At 55.8% G+C, this 27,064-nt stretch overlaps 1 protein-coding gene across 1 annotated transcript; it reads right to left on the reverse strand.

Annotated features, from left to right (window-relative positions):
* Positions 1-27,064, reverse strand: MELTF (melanotransferrin). The gene is made up of 16 exons (XM_080656021.1): positions 26,937-27,064; positions 25,135-25,289; positions 23,916-24,015; positions 21,485-21,667; positions 19,086-19,242; positions 17,955-18,022; positions 12,565-12,752; positions 11,740-11,920; positions 10,859-11,010; positions 9,040-9,136; positions 7,446-7,640; positions 6,452-6,608; positions 6,282-6,349; positions 4,066-4,253; positions 2,498-2,696; positions 1-2,035 (listed from the first exon to the last, which is right to left on the reverse strand). The coding sequence occupies exons 1-16, from the start codon at positions 26,983-26,985 to the stop codon at positions 1,950-1,952; spliced, it is 2,223 nt and encodes a 740-aa protein (XP_080512147.1). The 5' UTR covers positions 26,986-27,064; the 3' UTR covers positions 1-1,949.

Raw genomic sequence — 27,064 nt, forward strand, 5'->3', positions numbered from 1 at the left:
CTATCAGAATCCACGCCTCAGCAGGTGCAGGGCTGTTTGGCTTTATTGCGAACAAACCATCCTCTCTGGGCACTAACACAGTGGGGGGCCCCTGCCGTCGCCTCACAGTCGAGGTCACACCTTGGGTGGCTCATCACATAGGGGTCACACACTGGTGGCTTTCCAACCCAGGCAGCCATACTGAAACACACTTCTCACTGCATGGATCTCCCTAAAAAAAATCAATCAGAGAAGAATCCTTTGCTGCCCCAGTGAAGAGGGTCCAAAGCTTAAGAGCAGAGGGGCTCCTCCTGGCCCCTCATGGTGGTGGGGGGAGGGCCTTGCTCAGCATGGTGGCCAGGACCCCTCAGGATGGTGTGATGATGACCAGGACGCTGTCAGGGGCCTCCTTTGCAGCTGAGGGATGGCAGGGACCCAACGCCCACAAGTGGGGGCACAGCACTGGGAGCCCCGCTTGTCATCAGTGTCTCTGAGGCCCCCCGCAGACTGAGATGGAAACAGCTCCAGGCCCACGCGGCTCCCGGTCTGCTGCCGAGGGCCTGCTCCTGTTGCTTCTCTCTCTTCAGGGTAAGAGCTCGCAGTTCTGGGAAGTTCTTCTGGCTCCTCAGACAACTGTGGCAACAATGGAGTAGAGAGAGGACCCTGTCCAGGCACTTCCACCGACTCACACAGGGACAGGAAGAGGGACCCTTCCTCTGGGAAAGTGGCCTCAGGTCTGCTCGGTGCAGAGCTGGGTGAGGAGACCCCTGGCACACTGTGAGGAGAAGACCATGCTCCTGCCAGCGCCTAACCTGGGCCTGCGGCTCTTCTGACAAAGAGAAAGGCATCTCCCAGTTCCCAGTGCTTCAGGGGTCCCTTCGGTCTGCACCCAACTGTTGCTGCCAGATGGACAGGCATGGCTGCCGGGGGGTGGGTGTCACACTGCTGGTGGGAGAAGGGGGTGATCTGAGATGGAGCCGAAGAGGAGGAAACGCAGGTGGAGGGACTCCTGCTGACTGGGCTTCACCCCAGGGTAGAGCCTGGTGCAGCCAGATTCACCGAATGGCAGGGCAACAGCATGTCCAGCTCCGAGCCTCCCTCCTTCCAGCAGACGGGTGTTCAGGCAGAACTTCAGACCCCCCCCCCCACCCCCGGCGGAGCCCTGGAGGGTTTTGTCCCGATGGCCCAGCCCCGGCCTCCCTGGCCTCGCCAGCCCAGCACAGTCAGGGGGCCAGTGGTCTGGGCCACACCGAGCCACACAAGACGAGACCGTGGGGCTGCCCGTGCCAGAGGCGTTGGCTCCTCGGAGGGCCTGGCTGTAGCTCATCTGGTGGATGCCGTGGTGGCCAGACAGTGTCCTCAGGAGGAAGGCTGGGACCGAGTCTTGAGGACAGATGGGGCGGGGCTGATGGAGGTGCAGGGTCCTTCTCCAGAGGGGAAGTGGGAACCAGCAGGGAGGGGCCAGCAGGCCGTCATCTCACAGCCCCTGGGCGGCTCCAGCAGAGGGAGGCCTGTGGGAAGTCCGGCTCAGCCTGTTTCCTTGGTAACTGGCCTTTTCCAAGCCCAAGCCTGGTGAGGCCCCAGATGGTGGGAGCTGCAGGTTTGCGGGGAGGCAGTGCCAGCTGTGGGTGGGCTGTGCCTGGGAGGCGGGCCAGCTGCCTCAGGTGGCAGAGGGACAGGTGGTGCCGGGGAGGCAGAGGCTGGGTTCCAGCAGGAGAGACCTGCTTGCGTGTAGCTCGAGGTTGGGGGACTTTTCTTTAACCTCCATCTTTTCCCACTTTGAAGCAATCACAGACACGTCAGTGTCGGGATCACAGCTCTGAGGAGCTCCGTGGTGTCGCACATTTCCTCTCCCATCACGTGTTTCTCTCCGAGTGTTAGCTGGATTTACTGAGGAGAACAGCCTTATTTATAGAGGTTTCTGGGTAGGTTTCCATTCCAAGGGAGGGGGAGGCTTGCCCAGGGCTGCTTCAGAGGGAAGGCGGGAGGCGGCCGGCCGTGAGGGCCAGCGGGAGCAGCAGCAGCAGCAGCGGGGAGGCGCCGGAGGCAGTGAGGCCTGGGGATGAAGCACAGCATTAGGCCCAGAGGCACTTCGGCTGGACTTGGTGGCTCACATTTCCTCCCTCTCAGCTCACCCGGCCGCCTCTTTCTATGCTGCTGCAATTTTCCTTTCCCGTTTTTTGTTTTTTTACATATTCATTCCTTTCAAAATTATACCACCTGTATATTTATGTAGTTGCCTCATCCTTTCTGAAGATTATTTTTAGCCTTTCTATTCATTATCCAGGTCTGTCTGGGCGACACAGCCCATTTCTGCTGCAACTCTCTGCAGCCACCTGTTCAGACCCTCCTGAGACACTTCACCTTGATCATCTGTAGCGACCTAGAGCGCCCTTGATTTCACTTAAGGTTCAGGTGACAGGCTGAGGGCAACATGGCAGGACGCCTGCTCTTCCTTTGTGGGCTGTGCACCTGTCCGTCCAGGGCTTTCCCAGCTGCCCCGCAGCCCCGGCCCTACCTGCACTCGAGCACTGCTGAGACAGCATCCCTTCCAGAGCCGCCACGTAGTCGGGGCCCAGCCAGTCGAGGTAGGTGGTTTTCTCCCCCACGGGCTCTGCCCGGATGGTGGCATCCTTGAAAAGCAGATCTTGGCCATGATAGTCGGAGGAGTCGAACATTTTGAACCCGTTCTTATTGTGGTCATCTCCAAACAGGCCCTGGAAGCGCCACAACAGGCCTGCTTTTTATCTGGGCCCACAACTGGCCACCCAGGGGCTGCTGCTAGTCATGGCTTCCCACAAGGCGAGCCAGGGAGCAGGGGCTCCAGGCCACCAGGACTCTGCCTGAAATCACAGGCTGGCAACTCACCAACCAAGGTCATCAGAAGGGATTGGAGTAAGATGTGATGAAGCCACCACAGGAAGGAGTGAAGTGGCTACCAATCTTTTTGGGAGACTCAAGGATCCTCTTGAGGATCTGATGAAAGCGATCAGCCTTGTCCCCAGAATAATGCACATCCAAACAGGGCCCGCCCCCCGGGCCATGTCAGAGAGTTTGGGGGCGGGGGAAGGGGTGCTTTAGGACCAGGACCCTGTTGTCAGACAGCCTGGGTGAAATTCTAGATGTATTTTGAAAGTGCAGCCACCAGGATTTGCTGATGGATTGGATGCAGAGCATGACAGGAAGGCTGGAGTCCAAGATGACTCCGAGGAAATGGAGAGGCTCAAATGGGAAGACTGAGGGAAGGGCGTCCAGCCTTGGACTTGTTCGAAACACCCGTTGAAATGTCAAGTAGGCCGTTGTTAGATGCAAGTCTGAGACTGAAGGGTGGATGGCAGCAGGACGGAAGATGTACATTTGGGAGAGGTCCAGCAGTGTATCGACGGAAGTTAAAGGCCTAGGACTGGATGAGGGCCACAGGGGTGCAGGTGCAGCAGAGAGAGGTTTAGGATTGAACCCTGGGGCACTCCTGCCGTCACAGGCCTGGGAGGTGAGGAGGGACCAGAGGCTGGCAGGAGTGGCAGCCAGGCAGGCAAGCGTGGGCCAGGGCCAGGGGGAGACTCCAGGACGAGGGAGCTGCGCCCAGTGCTGCGGAGAGGTCAGGGAGATGAGGCTGCGCAACAGCCACTGGACTTAGCAACCTGGGTCCCTGTGCCCTCGACCAGGGCAGCTCCGGGCCGGGTGGGCTGGTCTGGAGTAGTTTCCATCCTTAAGGGAGCCCAGAAGGGGAGGACTGGTGGCTCCAGAGCAGAGACGACTCTTTGAAGGAGTTTTGCTGTAAAGGGCAGTGGGATTATGGCTACAAAGGGAGATGTGAGACCAAGAGAGGTTTTTTTGTTTCTTTTTAAAGATGATAGAAATACCAGCATGAGTGTGGTCCAGCTGAGAAGGGAAAATTAATAATGCAGGAGACAGAGGGAAGACTGGTTGGAGGGAGGTCCTTGGCTGAGTGAAAAATCACTGAATCCGCCCCTCCCCCGGCAGCCTCAGTTTCTCCTGAGGTCTGCTCCAGGTAGCCTGAGGTGTGCCGGGGGCTTGGCTCCCCTCCCACCCACCCACAATGATGTGGGCCCTGCCCCGGCTCACCTGGGCCTTGTCCAGCAGTCCATACACGGCAAAGATGTTGGTGTCCGGCCGGACCATCACGGCGTGGGACGGAATCTGTGCCAGGTTGCAGTCTTTGAACTGAAACACCTCAGCCCGGGCCCCATTGGGACACAGCAGCTCGTAGTCCTCCGACCGGAGCTCAGCAGCCCAGGGCTCAGAATTGTGGCCTGAGGGGAGGAAGGGGAGAGGCTGCTGTCCTCCTGGATCCCCAGATCCCTGACTGGGAAGAGGTGGCAGTGTCTGTCCAGCTCCCAGAACCCCCCCATTCTCCAATTGGTCTGCCCTATTGCCAGGATGAGAGAGCCCCGCTGGATGCAGTGGTGGTAGGAACGACAGGTCGCAGGAGTGGGGAGTGCCTACTCTGCGACAGGCATTTCCCAAGCCCTGCTTCATCCTCACGAGAGTAACCGAGGCAGGCAGTCCCCCTCCCGTTCTGTGGGTGAAGAAACGGAGGCTCTAATCACTCTCAGGCAAAGCACCGGTCGGTGTCTCCCAGGTCAGGCCTGAGGGTGGGATGCGTGTCTAAAGGTGGTGGTCGACCTCCTCCCCTGACAGCTGACGTTCTCAAACCAGATGGGGTATAGCATCCTGTGTGGGCCCATGAGAGGCTGTTCCAAGGGCCCCCCTCTCTCACTTGGTAGTTCCGGGGGGAGGGGGGCAGGAACCTGGGCTTTAAACCAGCCCCCCCCCGTGATTCTGAAGCAGATTGGCCCAAAGGCTTCCCGAGAAACAGTGCCCTTGGGGGTCATCACTTCTGTGTCTTCATGTATTCACTTGGTACCCACCCTCGCCCCACTTCCCGCAGGAACTTCAGGCAGGCCCGTGGGTAGAGACAAAAAAGAAAAAAGAAAAAGGGAGCCCTGGCCAGTGTTGCTAAGGGGCTAGAGCACCAGCCTGCACACCGAAGGGTCGACGTCAATGTTTCTCTCTCTCTCTCACTCTCTCTCTCTCAACATCCTTTCCCCTCTATCTAAAATCAATGGAAAAATGTCATCTGGTGAGGATTAACCAGCCAAACAAAAAACACACAAAAGCAACAACAACAAAAAGGGGAGTGAGCGGCCCAGGAAGGCGGGTGCTCACTGCAGGTGGTTCTGGGAGGCCTCCCTGACCCCAGAGGGCAGGGGCCAGGACCAGGCAGGCTCCCAGGCTCCTGCAGGACACTCCACCCCTCCTCCCCGGAGGAGCCCCAGGCTCTTGGCGGAGGCTGGCAGGGGAAAGGGGCTGTGGCAACAGGGCCTGGAGCCCTTCTCAGCTCGGTTGGGGCAACCGGTGTGCAGCCACGGTGACCTTCACAGGCAGGTGGGTCCGAGTTCTGAAATCCCAACTGATGCTTTCCCTGCATGTCTTGCTTCCCTCCACCCACCTCCACCTCCCCTTCAGGACACATTATGCCTTTTCCTACACTGAGTTTCTGTGCGGAGATGTGTTAGGAGCGAGTGGGAAAGACGGTTGCCTCGAGTGTGAGGGGTTCAAAGCCTGGGTGTGGGCAGGATTTACAGAAAGTGCAAACGAGGGCTGTTGGAGGGAAACGACCTCCAGTTTTCGGAAGGAAAAGATTCCCTGCCGGAGGGAGAGCAGGGCGGGCAGGGAAGGGGTGCATGTGAGGGGCCCTGCGCCCTGGCAGGACCCCGGGTGGGCTCAGGGGGTCCTAGAGCACAGAGGTCCTGAGCGCGTTTCCCCCAGAAGGAAGCCAGAAAGGTGACTCCGGAGGAAACACCGCCATGTGCCCTGACGGGGTGTGCCTGCAGCATGGCTTCCCTGCACCTGGCATTGACCTGCTCGGGACGAGAGACCAGAAGCTGCTGTGAACGGATGCCCCTGTGGAGAGAGGCCCCTGCCACCCACCCCACTCCACCCCACCCCTCGGCACCACACAGGTACCCCAGAGCCTCTCCACACTGGGTGAGATTCCTGGTCTCTGAGTAGCTGCCATTTTGGTGGAATTGGATTTGGACTTTGGACCAGGAAAGACTGTCATGTGCCCTGGGTTCCGGATGGGTGGCCCGAGGTCTGTCCTCACCATGAGGCTCTGGGGGCCCCGGGATCCCCAAGGGCCAGAGACTTCTAGACTCAGCCTTTCTTGTTGCTGCTTGGCCCCCAATCCCAGCAACACCTGGTGCCTGGATTGTGCTGGGGATGGGGAACAGCCCCCCAAATCCGGCCTAGCTCTGGCTCCAGCCCCCATCATGTACCATTTGTGTTGTCAAAGACAGTCGTGTGCTTGACAAAGGCGACATCCCCCGCATTCTCGGCCAGGCACCTGCCACACAAGAGGCCAAAGCAGGTGTCAGCAGGGGGGTGCCAGCCCCTGTGCCGCCCCCAGGCCCCAGGCCCCAGGCCCCCCGCCAGCCCACCAGAGTACCTGAAGGCGCCGCTATATCCGAAGTACCTCTCCTGGCTGTTGCCCACACACTTGTTGCGGCCCTGCTCGTCCCCCACACAGAGCGCACACAGCGAAGACGGGTAGTGCCCGGGGTTGTTCACGGGCACGCAGCTGGCACTGAAGAACTCGCTCACAGCTGGGGAGCAGGGAAAGGGCGGGGCTGAGGGGCCTGCGCAGAAAAGGCCTCCAGGAAGGAGATGGGAGGGCTGCTCCCCACAGGTCTGCCCACCCTGCCTGGCCTTATGGCTCCAGGCCACCCATCCACCCACCCGGCCCAGAGTGGCAAGGCCCCTGTGAGACCAGCAGGCAGGGAGAATGCAGAGGCTCTCTAGATACACGAATCCCCTGGGTAACCTGGTGAGTGGACACCCAGTCTTCCCTGGAACTCCCTCAGGGATGGGGAACTCACTACCTCATAAGCTAGTCTGTGCCAGTCAGAGCACCTGCCCAGCTGTCTGGGGTGGAGGCAGCCAATCCCAACACCCTCTGTGTGCTTGTGGAGGTGACTAGAAACAAAAGTGGTGCCAGCCAGGACAGAGGTGTGTGCGCCTCCGCCCAAGGATCTTGCCAGCTGCCTCCTGCCCTCCTGGAATGTGCACAATTTAACACATGGGGGGGGGCACAGATGGCATGTGGGGGTGCGTGGTAAAGTGTCTTCTTCAGCACTTACACAGATGGATGCCACTTGCCACCCCCCCCCATGGCTGCTGGGGGGTGGGGGCAGGCCCCATGCACACTCCGCTCCCCATGCCCACTGGAGCCGGTTGCACTCTGGGTGATAAGTGGGTAGGGGCACCATGGCACCCTCCACAGAACCACCAGATACCCCGACGGTCACCTGAATATTTCCCACCCTCCCAGGTCACGGAGGAGGGGGAAACCTCTCCGGCTGCCTTCTGTGGGTCCTGGTGGGGGAGGGTCCTCGGCCCCAGCCAACCCCAAAGAGGCTCCGTGTTCCCGTGGAGGGTGGCACCTGTGAGCACGTCGCAGTCCCTGGGCTGGATGAAGCCCCTCCGCACCAGGGCGCCCACGGGGATGTCCCAGCCGGCGGGGCTGCCGAGGGCCGAGTGGCAGGAGCGCTTGCCCCGCAGCTCGTTCAGGGTGAAGGCGTAGGAGCTGTTCCGCTTCACCAGGGCCACCACGAAGTACGAGTTGCTCCTGTCCTCCGCTGGGCGAAGGGGACACCAGTGAGGCCCCTTATCCGTGCTTTCCTGGCCTCCGCTGGGAGAGTGCCAGGGGCACATCCCAGGGGCCCCCTCTTCCCTTCCCCTCCCTCCTGCTGCTCTGCACCAGGGGTGGTCCTGCCCGGGTCCCAGGCTCAGCGTGCCCAGGCCCGAGGGCCGGTGGGTGTGCAGGAGCACATCCCAGGGGGACCCTGCCTGTCCCCCTATCATGGAGAAGCAGCTCAGTTCTTTCTCCCACCACCTCCCCTGCCAACCGTCTTCACCAGAGGGATTTCTTTCTTTCCTTACACCCAGGTGGCATTTTTCTCGCCTCCTGAGAGAAAGGTGGAGGCTCAGTGGTGGCTGCAGAAGCATTTTTTCTAAACCCAGAGACTTTTCACATCTGGGTGGAAGCACCCGAGGTCCTGGCTTGAGAGGACAAAGCACCAAGGCCTCAGCCCAGGCCCTTCCAAGGTGCGAAGGTGCCATGAGCTGGCCGGAAGTGGGGGCCGCCTCTGTGAGCCGCATGGTCAGGCTGGACGGGGCCGAGGAGGCCTCTAGTCCAGGGCTGGTAAACTACTCGCCTGTTTTGTATGGCCTGGGTGACAAGCTAAGAATGGCTTTCATATTTTTAAAGGTTTGTTAAAAAATGAAGAAGAGGATGTAGCAGAAGAAGAGTATGTGGCCTGCAAAGCCTAAAGTGCTGACCCTTTACAGACCTTTGCTGACTCTGGCCAGACTTTCAGTAATGAATGGGAACATTGAGGCCTGGGGCCGGAGGTGCTTGCCTGTGTCAGCCCCAGCCAGCCTAGGACAGAGGCACTGAGGGAGAGCTGGAGCTTTTGAAACAGCCAAGGGGGGAAGTTTATCTATACTAATAAAAGGGTAATATGCTAATTCTGGCTTTTCATCTTCTGGATGTCCTTCTGGACAAAGCCACGGTGGCAGGAGCCAAGGCAGAGGCAGTTAGGGGCAATCAGGCTGGCAGGGGGAGCAGTTAGGGGTGATCAGGCCAGAAGCGGGGAGCAGTTAGGGGCGATCAGGCCAGCAGTGGGGAGCAGTTAGGGGCAATCAGGCCAGAAGCGGGGAGCAGTTAGGGGCGATCAGGACAGTAGGGGGGATCAGTTAGGGGGCGATCAGGTCGGCAGGGGGGATCAGTTAGGGGGCGATCAGGTCGGCAGGGGGGATCAGTTAGGGGGCGATCAGGCAGGCAGGCAGGTGGGCGGTTAAGAGCCAGTGGTCTCGGATTGCGAGAAGGATTTCTGAGTGACGGATTGGAGAGGGTGCAGGCTGGACTGAGGGACCCCCACCCCCGTGCATGAATTTTGTGCACTGGACCTCTAGTATACATATAAATATCAACCACCTCCCAGCCAAAGCCAGCAGCCTGGCCCCTGCACTCACGGGCATACTGCTCGCCAGCCGCTGGAACCAGGCCATATGCCTTCCCAGCTGTGTAAATGTCCTCACCCCTCAAGGTCACAGCGTCGATTTGCCCCGCCTGCAGGTGGACAGAAAGGGTGGCCAGGATGGGGTGGGCTTCAGGATGGCTCTGGGTGTCAGGATCTGATGGCGGTACCAGGGCCAGGTCTCTTGTGGGCTTTGACTCAGGCTCCCTTCCACTGTGAGCCCATCCTGCCCCATCAGCCCCTTCCTCTCGTTGTGAAGATGTGTGGGCAAGAGGGGTGCCTGGAGGACCAGAGGCCTGGGACCAACCACCACCAGCACTCCCGTTCATGTGTGTCTCTCATACTTTCAGCAATGTTTTCTGAGGGTATTCTGCGGCCAGTAGAGGGTCTCCTGGCTGTGAGAGTCTGCTGAGCAGAACCTAGCATGAACCCTGCCCTCTTGCTTGGTATGGGTTCTTCCCATGGAATGCCCTCCCTCAGAGGCCGGGGCGGGGGCTACTGTATCCCTAGCCCCTGGCCAAGGATGGGCACAAAGCACGGGTGTAAGACATATTTGCGGAATGTGAGTGCAAGTGGACAAATGAGCCGGGTCTTAGAAGGAAACAGTCTGTGGGCCTGTGAAGGAGGCTACAGGGCTGAGGGGTGAAGCCCTTCCTCAGGAGGCAGGTGGACACTCCTGAGAGGCTGTGGTCTGGCCTGCACTTGGGGACCAGCCTGAAAAGAGCTCCTCACCATCAGCTCCCACCTACTTGCTCTTAAAAAATAGGAGGGATCTGGCCAGTGTGGCTCAATGGTTGAGCATTGACCTATGAACCAAGAGGTCATGGTTCGATTCCCAGTCAGGACACATGCCCAGGTTGCAGGCTTGATCCCCACAGTGGGGTGTGCCAGAGGCAGCGGATCAATGATTCTCTCTCATCATTGATGTTTCTATATCTTTCTCCCTCTCTTGTCCTCTCTGAAATCAATAAAAAATACATTTAAAAAAACCCCACAAAAACAGGAGGGGAGGAGTCCAGGAACGTAGGAGCTGCTGGAACACCTGTGGCCATGGTGGGAATTCATCCCTGACTGCAGGGCCTCGCGCCACCACTGATTCCTAGCCTCTGTCTCCAGTCGGAGCAGCAGGACAGAGCTGAGTGGGCCTCTGAGACCAGGACCAGTGCTTCTGACTGTGGGTGGCGGGCATCTTAGTGGATATCACTAAGTCACTGTCATGGGCCATGACAAGCCTTAAAACAACAACAAAAGCCCCCTAGAATGTAATAGAACAGGAACTATCAGCATACATTATACTTAGTAAGGGAAGTACTGGTTTATTCCATGTCACTCTATATAAAGAATTTTTAACTTACATATCTGAAAGAGTTTTGTGTACTAGACTGTGATTTATGTAAAATGTATTTCTGACGGTGGGTTGCTGTCAAAATGTTTAACCAACCATGATCCAAGCCCACCCCTACTGTGCACAAGGGGAAACTGAGGCGCAGAAAGGAGAAGGGCTTGCTCAAGGCCACAGGATCAGCGAGGGCCGAGCTGGGCCGGTCTCACACTCCTACTCCTGGCCACCACTCAGTGAGGAGGAGTCCCTGTGATCCCCAAGGGAAACAGCCCCCCTCTGCCTGCTCCCTGGAGTGGGGTGGCGGGTCCCTGCGGGTCCTTCCTCCTCCCCTTTCCCTGTGTTATCGTCACAGGAGACCTTCTCCTCCCCAAGGCAGCTCTGTGGGGCAGGGGGAGGGCAGGTAAGGACCATCCCAGGCACTGCCACCGCTCGCCCACAGGTCCCGTTCTGCCCCTCTGGTCACGGCCCCCACCTGGATTCGTTCCATGCAGTGCTGGGGGGACTCGGCCGACACACACTGGATCTCCGGCCTGAGCCTCTGCCGGCTGAAGGCCACAGCCATGTCCCCACACTTCTGGATCTCGGGAGTGGACAGCACACACCAGTGCAGGTAGTGGGGCAGCCCTGTGTGAGTGTGAGCGCGTGGTCACCACATACTCGCCTGCTTCAGGGGCCGCCCTGAGCATGGCCTGTGGGGTCGGGGCCGTGGGGGCTAGCACCTCAGTAGGAAGAGCTTGGAGTCAGACCCCAGGGAAATTCTGGCTTTTCCTCGTTAGCAATAAGGGGTAAGTTTTTTAACCATCTGATCCTGTGTCTTCATACAGATTTGGGATAACTACCTCTTTCTTGGGGCTGTGAGGAAGCTTGAGGCAGATCATGGCTGCCAAGGATCTAACTCAACGGCACCCCATTTCCCTGATTGTAGGTGAAGGAGGCATGGGCTGGGGCTGGAGGCAGAAAGCCCAAGTGTAGACTACTGCAGTAGTCCAGGCTCTGGAGACAACGCCTGAGCCAGGGCCGTGGCCATGGTGGAGAGGAGGAGTGAGGCATGGAGGGAGAAGAACAGGATTTGATGACTTCAGTGCCGAGGGGTTAGGAACCTTTCCCAAGACACCCTGATGGCCGGATCCCACCCCTGAGAGGCGGGGCTTCCAGGGAACCCGCAACCCATGCAACTCTACAGATGCTTCCTCCCCAACCCCAGAGGCAGGGCGGTGGAAGAGACAGGTCTCACCCTCCCCCCCCCAACGCCCCCCCGGGGTGGTGTCCTCCCTGGCCACCTCTCCAGGAAGCCCTGCCATTCCTGCAGTCAGGCTGGGCGGGAGCCGGAGGGGAAGAGACAGGTGGACTTACGGTTGGAGTCACAGAGGAGACCCTTCATGGCACGCAGGTACTCAGGGCCCAGCCATGCCTCGTAGGTCTGTGTGGCGATGGGCACCAGCTCAGAGGTGGCATCTTTGAATAGCAGGTTCTTCTGGCCATAGGCCTCAGAGCTGAACATCTGGAAACTACTGTTCTCATGGCTGAACAGACGCTGTGTGTCAAGGGAGGCTGGTGAGGTGCTGCAGGGTGCACCCTGCCTCCCAGATCAGCCACCACCTCCTTCTTCCCGTGCCCTCAAGGCAGGAGCTCACTCTGAGGACAGGGTGAGGCGCCACCTGCCCCCTTCTTCTGTGCTGCCCAGTGTTCTGCCTTGTCACACTCAGCTGACTGGACACAGTACTCAGGGCCCAGCTGTGGGATGGTACCAATGACAAGCAATGGGTGTGGCAGTGGTGGCATGAACAGGGCAACACTAAAGCTGGTGGGCCCAGCAGTCAGTAACTTGTTGGTCTTAAAAGAAGTGATTGAGCAAAACATTATTCACCGTATTTAATTAATGGTGTACTTGGACATTTATTGGTTTTGTCATTTTGTTTATTTGCTCCTATGTTCCGGTTTTGCTTTTCAGAGTTAGCTAGCACAGTCAGTGCCTCCCTACACTGACCTGGCCTGGGGTTGGACACCACAGAGGCCTGGGTCCCCAGCTGGGCATGTCCCAGGGGAGGGCCTCTGGGTCCTGCCCCTCCAGTCTGGCGGGCCCAGCTTCAGGATGGCTCTAGCCTGGAGCTCCCACCCTGGTGAGAAAAAGGAGGTCCAGCACCTCTCAGGGAGCTGAGTGGGAGGCCTTGAACTCACCTGGCCTTCGTTGAGCAGCCGGAATATGAGGCCTCCATCTGTGTCAGCCCGGATGACCACGGCATGAGCGGGCACCCGGGCCAGGTGACACTGCCTCCATTCAGTGACATCGGCCCGGCTGCCATCCAGGCACAGCAGTTGAAAGTCCTGTGACAGCAGCCCCAGGCCCCAGGAGGGCAGGGTTTTTCCTGGGAAATGGGAAGCCTCTGGTGAGCGGACAGGGAGGGGTGGTGGTGTGTGTCTCTTAGGAGGGCCTCAGGGATAGCCCATGAGAGGAAGCCTGGGAAGAAGTTAGGGTGTCATGGGCCACAGACCTAAGGTGAAAAGAAACTCTTTCAGGGGGTTAGAACCCAGAACTTCACCAGGGGGTAAGAGTCAGAATTACACCAGAAAGTAAGAAACCTAGAACTTTACCTGGAGTAAGAACCCAGAACTTCATCAGGAGACGAGACCAGAACTTCACCAGGAGGTGAGAGACAGAACTACACCAGGAGACGAGACCAGAACTTTACCGGGAGGTGAGAGACAGAATTATACCAGGAGGTGAGATCAGAACTTCACCAGGAGGTGAGATCAGAACTTCACCAGGAGGTGAGACCAGAACTTCACCAGGAGGTGAGAGACAGAATTACACCAGGAGGTGAGACCAGAACTTCACCAGGAGGTGAGACTAGAACTTTACCAGGAGATGAGACCAGAACTTCACCAGGAGATGAGACCAGAACTTCACCAGGAGGTGAGACCAGAACTCTGAATGGAGAGGAGCTTAGTGGCTGTACAAGACCAGGTGTCTGATAGACTGTCTACTTTCTTAACTACCTCACCAATTTCTACTAAGATGGATTTGAGGTTACAGTACAACACATATTAACAATGATATGTATAAAGGATAAAAAGAGTAAGAGAAGCTGAAGATGAGAGAGAAGTGCCAGGAACTCATTGCTGCCATCAGGCATGAAATCGGCTCTGAGCAGAGGGCAGGGAGAAGGGCGCCATATGGAAACAAACTGACAGAATCTGTCCAGAACCACGTCCCAGAGAGAAAAGGGTAACTCTTCGAAGCTTCCTCCACACATTAATCCAATATTAATCCATCTACTTATATTTTGGTATATTTCCTCCAAATCCTTTTTTTTTATTCTGGTTTCTAACCATTTTAAATATGAGTAAGGACATACTTGATAGGCAATCTTGTATCCTACATTTTTTCATTTGTCATTTTAAAGTAATTTTCCACATTATTATACACTTTCCATAAAACTCATTTATAATAGAAAACAAATTTACTTGAAGGAGTGAATATTGACACCAAAGAGGAAAATTAAGAAGACTAATTTTAAAATGAGGAGGATATGCATCTACTGGTAAATGGAAGGGAAAAGATTATTTGTGGGATCATGAAAATTCTGTTCACTCAAAGCTATTTAAAAACAAAAACCCACCACCAAGAGGGTAATAGTTTGGAAAACTCCATAAAGGTCATTTCTAATGACTGCATAATAACCTATAGCACTCTCAACAGTTATTTAGTGTCATTCTCTCCTACTCCCCAACTTTTCTCTATTTTTAAACAGTTGCAAAATCCTTGTATAAAACTCGAGGGATCACTGGCCTTCCTGTGAGACAAATGCATCACGCAGGTATTTTGATCTGCCACTCCTGTTTTCTATGGCTAGGGGCAATTAAAGTCATATGATTTTCACTACTTTAGACATTTATGTCAGTTCCACTCTTTTGTTCTGACCAATTGTTTTGCATTAATACCTTTTAAAAAATTACTACCATATGACCCAGCAATCCCTCTTCTGGGTATCTACCTGAAAACTTTGAAAATGTTATCTATTTGTAAAGATACATGTACCCCTATGTTCATTGCAGCATTATTCACAGTAGCTAAGATATGGAAACAACTGAACTGTCTTTCAATAGATGATTGTACATATATACTATGGAATACTAACCAGCCATAAGAAAAGATGAAATACTGCCATGTGCAATAAGATGGATGAATCTTGAGAGTATCATGCTAAGCAAAATAAGTCAGATGGAAAGGACAAATCCTTTTTTTTTTATTCTAGTTTCTAACTATTTTAAATATGATTAAGGACATACTTGATAGGCAATCTTGACTTCACTAATATGTAGAATATAAAATAGAAAGCAACAAGTAAACAAAACAAATAAAAACTCATAGACACAGACAATAGAAAGGTGGTTACCAGAGGAGAAGGGAAGGAAGGGAGAATGAAGAGGGTAAAGGGGTCAAATATATGGTGATGAAAACTAGACTTTGGGTGGTAAGCACATAATGCAGTATACAGATGATGTAGTACAGAATTGTACACTTGGAAGTTATATAATCTTATTGACCAATGTCACCCCAATCTATATATATAGAAGGCTAATATGCAAAGTGTCCCCTCGGGAGTTTGACCAGGAGACCAGGAGTTTGATTGCTCGTTATCACGTGTGCTGACCACCAGGGGGAGGCGCAGAATGAAGGAAGGCAGCCAGAAGGTCCAGATTGGCCCTGATCGCTGGCCAGGCCTAAGGACCCTACCCATACACGAATTTCATGTACTGGTCCTCTAATAGATTTAATAGAAAGATGGGCATCATAGGATTTGCCTTGTCTACCTCACAAAGTTGTAGTAAAACTGTAAAAAAATCATTTTAAAAAATGACTTTCTTAGATTTCCTTAGAATACCATCAAAATTCTAAAAGAGCCAATTTTAACCAAATACATCCCCGTTCTTTCTCCACCTTCCACATTCTCCTTTGCTTGACTCATCTTGGGGCCCAATTCCCTGCTGCCCGTTTTCCTAGGATCATCCTGCTCTGGAGACAATCCTACGTGCTTCCTCTTTCTTTAGGGCACTTTTTTCTTTCTCAAATCTGGCTCCTATTGCTCTCCTTCATGAATGTCAGACTACATGATAGACCTTCTGATTTAAAAGGCAAAGATTAACAAAAAAATGAAATTATTTCAAAAAATGGACAATGATCTGACATTCTGGAACAGGAAAAACTATAGAGACAAAGGTCTGATTGGTGGTTGCCAGGGTGAGGAGAGGGTGGGGTTGACTAGAAGAAACTTCTGGAGTAAAGGGTCCATCACAATCACCATCTTGATTGTGGTGGTGGTTATAAAACTGTTACTTTTGGGCAAAACTCATAGAACTATACTTCAAAAAGGATGCATTTTTGCTGTATATAAATTATATACCTCAATTTAAAAAATGATTCTTAGGCAAATCCAAATTAAGAGACATTCTATAAAAGAACTGGCCTGACTCTTCAAAAATACCAGTGTCACACACACACACACACACACACACACACACACACAAAACAACACAACAAATTCAAGAAACTGTTCAAAGTTAAAAAAAACTGAAAAGACCTAATAACTAAATACCATGTGTGATCTTACATTAGGTCCTGGCCTGAAAAAAATTGCTGCAAGGAACAGAATTGGGACAATTAATGCATTTAAATATGGAGTGTACATTAGATAATAGTATTGATATTGCTGTAATTTAACCTAGTTATGAATAACAGGAAAGGAGCAAAGAGAAGGCCAAATATATATTTTTATTGAATCTTTTGCTTATTTTTATTTTTTAAATTAAATCTTCATTATTGAAAATATTACATATGCCCCCCCTTTTCCCCCATTGACCCCATTTAGCACCCCCCCGCCCCGTTCCTCCCCCCAGGCCTTCACCACTCTATTGTCCGTGTCCATGGGTTGTGCATTTATGCACACAAGTGCTTTGGTTGATCTCTTCCCACCCACTCCCTCACCAGGAAGGCCAAATAGTATGGGCATGCCACCTGTGCAGCTTTGCCAGGAAGCTGCAGTTTAGATGCATGCCCAGCAAAGTCTGGGAGAAATCGGAAAGGGACTTGTCTCTCAGTCACACCTGGGAACAGACCATTGGTCAGAGTAGGTGTGGCCCCTGTAAGTGCAGCATGATAAGGCGGGCAAAATCACTTGGTCTGGCCCTGCCAAGGTATTAGGGGCGAGTTAATTAAATGTTTGACCAAATATAGCAGGCTAATTAAAAAAATTTTTGTTATTGATTTCAGAGAGGAAGGGAGAGGGAGAGAGAGAAACATCAATGATGAGAATTATGGATCAACTGCCTCCTGCATGCCTCCTACTGGGAATTGAGCCCACAACCTGGGCATGTGGCCTTGACTGGAATCGAACCCGGGACCCTTCAGTTCGCAGGCTGACGCTATGTTCACTGAGCTCAACCAGCCAGGTAGCAGGCTAATTTTTAGGTTGATAATTTTGTATGGCCCTTGAAAAATGTTATGGTATCCAGATGGCTATTGGCAGAAAAAGGCTCCCCACCCCTGAGAAAGGACTCAGCTCTTTTGGTTCACGTGTACTCTTGCTCTTAGTTGACTCCTGGCTTGTGGGGCCCTCATGCTTCTGCATTTGCCCACATGGCCCACAGCCATGTGGACCCCACACACAATGGGCTAGTGAACTGCACTGCTTACTGCACACCACACCCAGCTCCACCATGGAATGGACACTCCAGACACTGGCTTGGCTCCTAGCTCTGCTGAATGCCCAGCTGCACATCTTCCAGGACTGGGTAAGGTACTTGTCTGTCAGTTAAGGGAAATGGACTTTGGGAATCCAGGGATCTAATCCCACGCAAATGAAAATCACCCATCCTCCTGTGCAAATCTCAAAAAACTCTTTACTCAAGTTATAGTAAGGACCCCACTCCCACTCGCTGCAAAGAAAGACCATCCACGCATTTCTTGGGTAATAGCATTGTGTTGCATTTCCTGAGTTTGAGAACTGTGCTGTGGCGAGGGCCACATCTCCCTGGTCTGAGGAGGTACAATCTGAAGTATGGAAGGGGTCTGACACAGGCAGACATGCTGTCAGATGGTTCAGAAAGAACACATCCATATGGGAAGAACAACGCGTCAGCATGGCAAATGCTGAAAGCTGGTGTCCTGGTAAAGAACAAAGGGGAGTTCTTTGAATTACTCTTGCAATTTTTCTAAAGTTCAGTTATTTCAAAAAATTTAAAAAATTTAAATGGCTGTGATATATTGGATCAACACCCAACACCTCATCAAGGGATAAAAGGCTGGCTTCTTCAGATAAGAGGGAAATGCTAGGAAGGGATGGTTGATGAGAGTTAGTGCAGAGGTTTGCAAACTTTTTTTGGAAAAGCAGAACCCAACCTTCAAGTGGAAACAGAACCTAATGCCACATACACATCAGGACAGGTCAGAGCTGCTCGCCGGCCCCCTTGCCCGCACAGCAGTTTGAACTCCATTGCTGAGACCCACCTCTTCCTCTGCCCACTCCTGGGGCCACGCCGCCCGCCCCCATTCACCACCCCCCACTCACCGTCAGTGTTCTCCAGCACCGTGCTGTGCTTCACAAAGGCCACGTCCCCGGCCCCTTCTGCCAGGCACCTGCAGAGGAGAAAGCTGTGAGCCTGGGTGGCACTGAGCCCCCGGAGCCCCTCCGGCCCTGCCCAGCCTCCCATGGTGGGCACGGGTTGCCAGCTCTCTGTGTGGCTTTGCCAAGTTGTGGGGCCTTCCCAGCCTTATCACCTGTGAAGTGAGGGTGAAAAGGTGGCTCCTCTGGGAGAGATCCTTTGTGACCTGTATAGACCCTGTACACCCGGGGCCTCGAAGGAGCCGCCTTCCAAGCAGGGTTTGAAGATGACTCTGCCCCGAGGCAGGGGATGGACCCTTCTCATGTCATAACAAAAGCTCGGAGTGCAGGGGACCAGGACTGCTATGCCTCCTCTGTATGTCCGGGCCCAGGGAGGGAGGCGGGGCAGGGGCTGCCTGGTCCAGGGGGAGCACCCCAGGAGAGTGGGTGGGCGAGTCTCTGGCTTGGAGGACAGAGGACTTTTTTCTCTCTGTGCTAAAATCCACATTTACCCAGATCCCGGCCTGGAGCGTGGGCACCCGCAGGCCCCCCGGCTTCTGTGGAAACACTGGGGCCAGGGAGGTTCGAGGGACTCGGGGGGCTTCCATGCCAGTCCCCGCGGAGCACGGCTCCTTTTTCATGGACAGACGGACGGCACTACAGCTGTTAGACTGTCTCTGGATCCACACAGGCTCCTCTAGCGTGCCAGCCTGAACCGGGGATCCCTCCCCGCCCCATCGCCCTCCCTGCTGCTCTGAGACAGGGAATGGGCACGGGGCGTGGCGAAAGGTTGTTCTGTCGTTTTCTCTCTCTGAGCCCTCACCTCTCCAAATACAGCAAACATGTTGACTTAGGAGCGGAGCCAGCCTGGCGTGCTCCGGTGTGTTGTTTTTACCTCAGCCAGGCGCGGGAACTACATAAAGGGCGCTTTGATGTGATGCAGCGACATGGCCACTCCCGGGGCCCTCCCTGCCCGAGTGTTTTTCCCCAGCTCTTGGGGCCTCAAGGCCTCACCCTGACTCAGCTCGCCGCTGACCCCACACCTTCTCCCCACCCCCCCTCCGCGAGCGCCAGCCCCAGCCGGCCCCTCTCACTCACCGGAAGGCCCCGCTGTAGTCGTAGTATCTCTCCAGGGGGCTCTTGTCACACACCCCCTCCCCAGCCACGTTGCCCCGGCAGAGGCCACAGAGGGACTTGGAGTAACTGGTCTCTCCTGCCCCCGGGACACAGCTGCCCCCAAAATACTCGCTGACAGCTGTGGGAGGAGAAGAGGGCGGTCAGGGTCAGCCAGCTGTGCAGCGGGGTCAGGCCCCTCGCCCTGTGGCGCAGGCCACTCAGGCTGGAGGGGAGGGCTGGACCCTTCAGGCTTCAGTTTGAGCAAAACTGGGGAACTGGATCCCATCAGTGATTCCCAAACTGGGGCCACAAAAGTGTGGGCATTGGGGAGGGACCGTTGTTCTTCAAAAATGGCTCAGGAAGCAAACCACTTACCCCCAAAGGCCGCACAGGACAATTAATATCACCTAGATACTGTTCTCATTGAGGGTTTCATGTCAACATCAGTAGGGGTCACCAACGAAAGCAGGGAAAGACATCAAGTGTTACTTAAGGAGTATAATTAATTTATAGACAATGCTTCTCAGAACAGGGATGGGGAGGGAAACGGAGGAGAGGGAGGTGTTGTGGGCGAAGAGGTCGGACTCGTGGTTCCAGGACCTGCCAGCCCGCGGGCCCATGTCCACCCTCTTGACAAATATTTATCCTGTGCTGAGGACAGGGCAGTGCGGGGAGCAGGGTGCCAGTCACATGGTGCTCACCCCCAGACAGACGCAGCTCTTCCAGGGCGGGCCCTTTCTGGGTCTTCTTCTGCATCCTCCCAGGGAGAAACATGTCACAACGGTGCCCAGTGACTGATACACCACCCACACCGGCGCCGTCTGAGAGGACATGGCTTCCGGGCTTCTGTGGGTCATGTTGGTTTATCCCGGGGTGGGGGCAGGGTATACATGGGTACATGTGTGTGCAGTGTGGGTTTGTGCATGTGTGTACATGATGCAGGCATGTGCACAACGGTGAGGTGCCCACCGAGAGGTGTGGAAGTTGAACTTACAATAACGACAGCTCCACGAGGTGAGCACATACCCCGCCCCACGCAACGTTCGAAGACAGTGTGTGTGAATCATCTCAGTCCTCCCAACCCCACAGAGCTCTCCTCGCCTCATGCCTGCTGGTCCCCTCACAGGGCAGCCTCCCTCCAGGAGCTGTCGTTAATTTTCCCATTTTACAGGATGAGGAAACTGAAGTTCAAGGAGCTAGAGTAACCCATCTGAGGTAGATCATCTATCTGACAGCAAACTTGGGGCTTTAAAAGACCATTGTTGCCCTGACCGGTTTGGCTCAGTGGATAGAGCGTCGGCCTGCGGACTGAAGGGTCCCAGGTTCGATTCCAGTCAAGTGCATGTACCTTGGTTGTGGGCACATCCCCAGTAGAGGGTGTGCAGGAGGCAGCTGATGGATGTTTCTCTCTCATCGATGTTTCTAACTCTCTATCCCTCTCCCTTCCTCTCTGTAAAAAATAAATAAAATATATTAAAAAAAAGACCATTGTTTCTCCTGCAAAATCCCGCATCCTGCACCCCCCATCCCCCCAGAAGCACTGGTCAGCGAACCAGGAGGCAGCACACTGTGGACAAGGGATTTGGGGACACCACAAACTCTACTGGGGGGGGGGTGACCCAGGAGGACAGTTTGAGAATGTGGTGGTCATGTGTCAGGGTCCACCACAACGCTGTATTGTGTCCACTGTGGAGAGAGTGACACAGCCAGGTGGCCAGGAAAAGAAGCCCCCGGCATGAGAAGCAGGCTCCCGCTCTTAGCCGGACCCTCAGGCCTTCACCTGACACGCCCCTGCATTGCATTCTCAGCCACCCCACTCAGCTCACCCTCAGCTCCTTCTGCAGAACTTCCTGTCCGCACAACAGCCCTATTCCCTGTCAAATGGACCAGTCAGGGAGCAGCAAGTCTCTGATTCGCTACGTGTGAACTTTCGGGGTACAGATCAGCAGCTTGTCTGGGTCCTGAAGAAATAGAGTTTCTAATTCTATAAAGTTGAGGACACGTTTCTGGAAATAGCGACCTATACCAGGTCAACACCAGGTGAGAGCTGCTCTTTGGTGAGTCACCAGGTCCCAATGGGAGCTGGGCCCTGGGTGTCAGGACACCGGGGTGGTGAGTGGGTGAGAGCTGAGGGCCCTGGGGGCCTCCCCAGAAACTGAAACAGTGGCAACAGTGGGCGGCCCAGCAGAAGACAGGAGGGGCTGAAGCACCACTAGGTGTCTGGAGGCCCCTGGAGAGGTGGGACTGTGCTGCTCCTTAAAGGAGATGCAAGATGAAGGCGAGCCTGGAGGGAGGCTGCCCTGCAAGGGGACCAGCAGGGACGAGGCGAGGGGAGCGGAACCCGGAGGCCCAGGAGAAGCGTCTGCCGGGGGAGCCCTCACCTTTGAGCACGTCGCAGCCCATCACCGAGAGACTGCCGCTCTCCACCAGGTAGCCCACGGGCACGTTCCAGCCCACCGTCCTGTTGATGCCCGTGTGGCAGGACTTCACGCCCTTCAGGGTGTTGATGGTCAAGTTGGAGTTCCTCTTGACCACGGCTACCGCGTAGTAGGAGGTACCAACCTCTGAACACAAGAGAGGGGAGGAGTGAGGGCAGCAAGGGAGAAGCCGTGAGGGAGGCCGGGGCCCTGCCTGAGAAGGCTGTGGGAAGAGGGGGTGTGTGTGCCATGCAAACCTGCGCATGAATGCGTGTTTGTATGGATGTCCATGTGTGTGTGTGCTTGGGGTTCTCGTTACTGAGAGAGCCAGTGAGTGCAAGCCACGTGTCTTATTGTAGACCCCACCCTCCTCCACCCTCATGTGGTAGATTATTTCATTCGTTAATTTTCACCTTTCCTTCCCGAGTCAGCTGGCACATAGCTGGGTCTACATTTGTTTATGTCAGGGCAGCTCTGCAGCTGGACCAATAGCAGGAGTGGCCTGCAAGTTTTGTTTTCCCAAAGTGAAGCCCCTCAGAGAACTTAGAAGGATTGAGGGAATGGTACTGTGGTTATGGGAAAAGAGTGGTTGAGAGGAGCAGGGCAGTGGCTTCCCGAGGGTTAGAAAAAGTAATTTCCTAGTGCTGAGGGGAAAGGAGAGATAGATGGATGATAGATAGATAGATAGATAGATAGGATAGGTAGGTGATAGATAATAGATAGGTAGGTAGATAGGATAGATAGATAATAGGTAGGTAGGTAGGTAGGTAGGTAGAACAATGTGGTCTCACATCACTCAAGATCCTGACCAGGTGCATGTGGGTGGGCAGGAGTCTGATCCTTGCAAAAGATTCCCCTGGGGCAAATATGGCCAAGAAGGTGCCATTCACACAAGAGAGGAAGAACTCATCTCTGGGGACTGAGGACCAGAGGACACCCTATACGTTAGCACGAATGTGCACACGCTCGACTGCCCCGTGGTGGTGGGTGCCCGAGATCAGAATGAAGCTGAATTCTAGAAAACAAGCCAGTGTTGTTTCTTGCACACCTGCGTCTGGCCCCTGGCAACCTAAGTGGCCTCGTCGGGCCCCACCCTCTGACTTGCCCACCGTGCCTTTCTCTTTCGTACCTTGAGCGCACCAACTCTTTCCCACCTGGGACTCTTGTCTGGGCTCCACTTACTGTCACCTTCCCAGATAAGCCCTCCTGTCTGCTCTGCTTCCACAGGTCCCCCCACCGGCCTTATTTTCTCCCTCAGGGCCTTCACTTTTTCACACACCCACCACATCTGTGACCACATTTTTTTTTTGGTGTTTGTTTGTTATCTGACTCCTGCTCTCTGGGGGCAGAAACTGGCTCTCTTTTGCTTACTACTCTATGCTCGTGACCGGCATGTAGTAGGTGCTTAATAAATGTGTTGAATTAAAGAGGAAGAGCTGTTTCTGGCCGATGAGTGAAAAGGCGGGCTGGTGTGCAGGGCTGGACTGTGTCCTGTGTCATCAAGTAACCAAGTAACCAAGAGGGACCCTGGGCTGGGCACCGAAGATGAGGACCAGGGCCTCTGCAGGGGACTCGCTATGGTGACAAGGAAAACAAGACCGAAGGGGCCACGGCCTGAGCAGAGTGAGTCAGTGCTCTGAGAAGCAGGAGACAGAGGCCCTCTGCAGAGGTGGGAGACCCAGGGGAGCTCTTTGGAAATGACAACCAGGCTGGGCTGTGACGGAGGTTGGGCCTTGGACCAGCGGAGGTGGTGGGAGGGGTACAAAGAGCAAGCTGAGCCTGAGGTGTGTCTGGTCTGAGGTGCAGGGACGGGGCAAAGGGACTCACATTTCTGACCACACATGCTCCCACATTGGCTCAGCTGGTCTGTGTGACAGGGCAGGGATCACTGTCCCCATTTTATAGTCAGGGAAGTGGAGGTTGTTCGAGGTCACAGGAAGGGGCAGAGCTGGGACTCATGTTTGGCGTGTGGGCTCTGCAGCTCCTGGTCACCACCTCTTGTCTGGCCCCACCCCCACTCCTGCAGCTTCTGACAGATGCCACTCAAATGTGAGGTAGCTGAGCTGTACTGACGCCTCGACCACCCCAGGCGATCACGCCCAACACTATACCAGGCTCGGGCAGCCCCTCAGTAAGAGTTTGTGGGTGAAAGTTAGGGGACTGCTGGGATCCCTGTGAGGAAGAACAGATGCGGGTCAGCCCTCTGCATCTCTGGCATCCCCCCTTGCAGAGATTTAGGGGGGGCCTCTGAAGGTTTGTGTGGCCAGGACTCCAGGACTGCTCTGGGGACAGGGCTACTGACCAGCTCCAGGGAGTCAGGGTTGGGCCAGGCCCAGCAAGGACACACTGCTGACTTCTGCTCTCCTCCCACCCTCCTCCCACTCGGCCCTCTGACCTTGATCATACACTTCACCCACCACGGGCTTCAGGCCGTGCTCCTTCCCCGCCTCATAAATGGCTCCTCCATCCAGAGTGATGGCATCTGCTTCCCCAGCCTGCTGGGAACACGTGAGTCAGCACCCCCACCCCTGCACCCCAGCCTTCCCCACCCCCGCCCACTCAGGGACACCCACTCAGGGCCCCTTGAAGGCCCCGGCGGTCCACCCTGTCCTGGCTCAGCCTTGTAGGTCCCTCCCCCACCAGGGCCAAGGTGACAGCTCTCCTAGGCTGAAGGCTCACCTTGTTTTTCTAACTATGTTATTTGAAAAGTATTAATTTTATAGGACGTATAATAGATGTACATGGTAACAAATCAGTACAAAACGGTATGTAGTAAAAAGTGGGTCTACCTCGCTCTCTTGTTTCCCGGCCTCCTGCTAACCTGCTCCTCAGGTTTTCTCTCTACGGTGCAGACTGAATCGCATACATGCATGCCCTCTTCCATTTCCCCCTTTTTCTTTTAAAACACAAATGGCAGTATACTCTCCGTATGTCATGGCATCCATGACAGAATAATAGTTCAACAGAGCTGGTTTGGGCCCTCAGGGTGGAGCCTGGCCCAGGCCCTTGGCCCAGGTGGGACTGGATAAGGCCTGGGGGCCTATCAAAGGCTGAGGGGAAGGAAACCCAGGTCCCCTGTGACTGCCCCTGAGGCTCCCCCAACACCTGTCCTGCCACTAAAATCCTGCCTCTGAGTGAGCAGGTCTCCTGCTACTCAGAACTGCTTTCCCACCCCCCCACTCACCCACCCACCTCTGTCCCCTGGTCCTCCTTCCCCAGAAACCACACAAGCCCCGTCTGGAAAACTCCAGGGCACGGTTAGTGACCCACCACCGAGGATTCTGCTGTCTGGGCTCCCCTCAGCGGGGTGGGCAGTGTCCCCATTCTAGCAGGGGCCTTGTGGGAGGAAAATTCTGCCTCTCAGACACCTTTCCCCACGGGCGGGCGCCCATCTGAACAGGGGCCCTCCCCTAGGCCTCCCAGCGCCTGGCTGGGGCCTGGGCAGGAAACAGGCTGGCCCTTGTTACCTTGGAAACTCAGGAGATCCTATCGCCCAACCCTGGCGGGGGACATCAGTGCCCTTCCCAGTGAATGAGGCTGTTGTGTGCTCCCTCCTGAGTCAGAGGCCTCTTGTCTGGCGGGCGGAGGTGGCAGAGCGGAAGGCGAGGACTCACCGTGATGAGCTGGATGCAGTGGTCGGCTGAGGTGCCCTGGACGCACAGCAGGGAGGGCTGGATCCCAGCTCCCTGGAAGGCGTTGCTCATGTCGCTGCATTTCTGCTGCTCCGGGTCAGAGGTGGTGCACCACTGCACCTCCATCCCGCTGAGCACTGGGGGTAGGGGAGAGTGAGGCCCAGCTCCTGGGGGCATCCCAGCCCCACTCCACTCCGCGGAGGATGGCTCCAGCAGCTCTTGGTGACCCAGTTTGCTGAGCACAGCCCTCCCGCCACTGAGGCACAAAGAGGTGCCACAGACTGGGTAGGGCTGGCTCACTGGCAGGGCTGTGTGTGGGGCCATGCATGTCCCCGTGCTCAGGGTAGATGGGTGGATCGATCCTGGCCTGGCCCATAACAGAGGCAAGGGAGTGTCTCCAGGTATCAGCTGGCTACCGTGACCCTCCGGGCCATCCTGGGAGGCCTGCTGCTCTGTGACTAGGCTGGCTCCTGTCTCTGGGCCGCCTCACGCACTGAGGAAGGAGGCAGGGAAGTGGTTGTGGCTGCCCTTGAGGAGCCTTGCACCCTCGTGGAGCATCTGTGATCATGCCCGTTGCAAACCCACCCTCAGGGGGCACAGTGCCAGGCCCCTGACAAGGGGAGGCCGAGGAGACAGCAGCCTAGCTCCAGTTCCTGCTCCTCCCGCTGGTGGCTCCAGACAACGGACTTGACCTCTCTGATCCCGTTTCAGATGAGCAGCCCACCTCTGTGTTGTGAGTAAACCTAAGCTGAGCCAGGACACAGGTCCTCATGGCCGCCAGGGTGGCCCCTCTCTCTGGTGGGGACCCTGTTGGGTCCCTGATTTGACCAGGCCAGAGTCCCGGAGAGCTCCACCTCGGGACCCAGAAGAGCGGCGCCAGGGCTCCCCGGGTTCCCGAGGCTGATGCCTTTGCAGACCCGGCTCCCCAGCACTCCTCCTGCCCAGCCAGGGCTGCGGGGGCTGGGGGTGGGGGGGTGGGGGCTTGCGCTCCCCCGCGGCTTTGGGTCCAGTTTCCACCTCCCGCCCTCTCCTGGCAGCCAGTGCTTCCCATCCCCACGCCAAGGGTCAAGATGCGGATGTCCTCATCCTCCCTTCCACTACCCTCCGCCTCCCCAACCAGGGCGGCACCCCGGAATGTGGACCCCCGCCCCTCGCCCCAGTGCTCCAGACTGCACCCTGGTGGGCGGCAGGGTGGCGGTCAGAGCGGTGGCTGAACCCGCCTTGCAGTCTCCGCCCGAGACCCCGGCAAGCAGCTACCGAGGTCCCGCCTCCGTCCCACAGTCCCGGCCCTGACTCCCCTGGGAGGGGGCGGTGCGGAGCCCCCGTGGGGGCCCCCTTCTCCACCCCTGCGCCCTGCAGGGAGCCCTGGAGCGGTCTCCTCCTTTCCCCTCCCTCCCTCCCCGACTCTTCTCCTGTTTCCATCCCGAGGGGACTCCGGAGAAGGGGAGCCGCTCTGGCCCCCAAAACCTCCTCTGGCTTCCACGCCCGTAAGAGCGTTCGCCCTCTCCACGGCCTCCGACACCCCGGCTCGCTCCTCCACGCCTCTCCCGCGCATCAGAAGGTCCGCTTCCTCAAGGCCCAGCTCAATGCCGCTTCCTCCGCGAAGCTCTCCAGACATCCCAGTCTGCCCGGCTCCGTGCTAGTTCCCTGAATCGTCCTCATCCGCTAGACGCGGGTTCAGGACCCCCTTCCCAGCCCCCGGGTCCTGCTCAGGGGCGATGGAGAGCTCCAGGACCCCCGCCCCGGCTCCTGCTCCCACGGCCGGGCGGGCAGCGGGGCCTCACCAGTGCGCAGAGCCAGGAAGAGCCACAGAGCCACACTCGGGCCCCGCATGGCGGGCGCGGTCTGGAGCCGGGTTGGGTCTGGGTCTGGGTCCGAGTAGGTCAGCAGTGGCCAGAGCTTTGTCCCTCCT

The sequence above is a fragment of the Plecotus auritus genome (assembly GCF_963455305.1).
Source record: "Plecotus auritus genome assembly, chromosome: 2".
NCBI lineage: Eukaryota > Metazoa > Chordata > Mammalia > Chiroptera > Vespertilionidae > Plecotus > Plecotus auritus.

Coding starts and splice junctions, on each gene's coding strand:
- MELTF (XM_080656021.1), bottom strand. CDS start 26,985: ATGCGGGGCCCGAGTGTGGCTCTGTGGCTCTTCCTGGCTCTGCGCACT. Junction 2,697..4,065: donor GACTGCTGGACAAGGCCCAG/GTGAGCCGGGGC, acceptor TGGCGCTTCCAG/GGCCTGTTTGGAGATGACCA. Junction 2,036..2,497: donor TCAGCAGTGCTCGAGTGCAG/GTAGGGCCGGGG, acceptor CTTCATCCCCAG/GCCTCACTGCCTCCGGCGCC.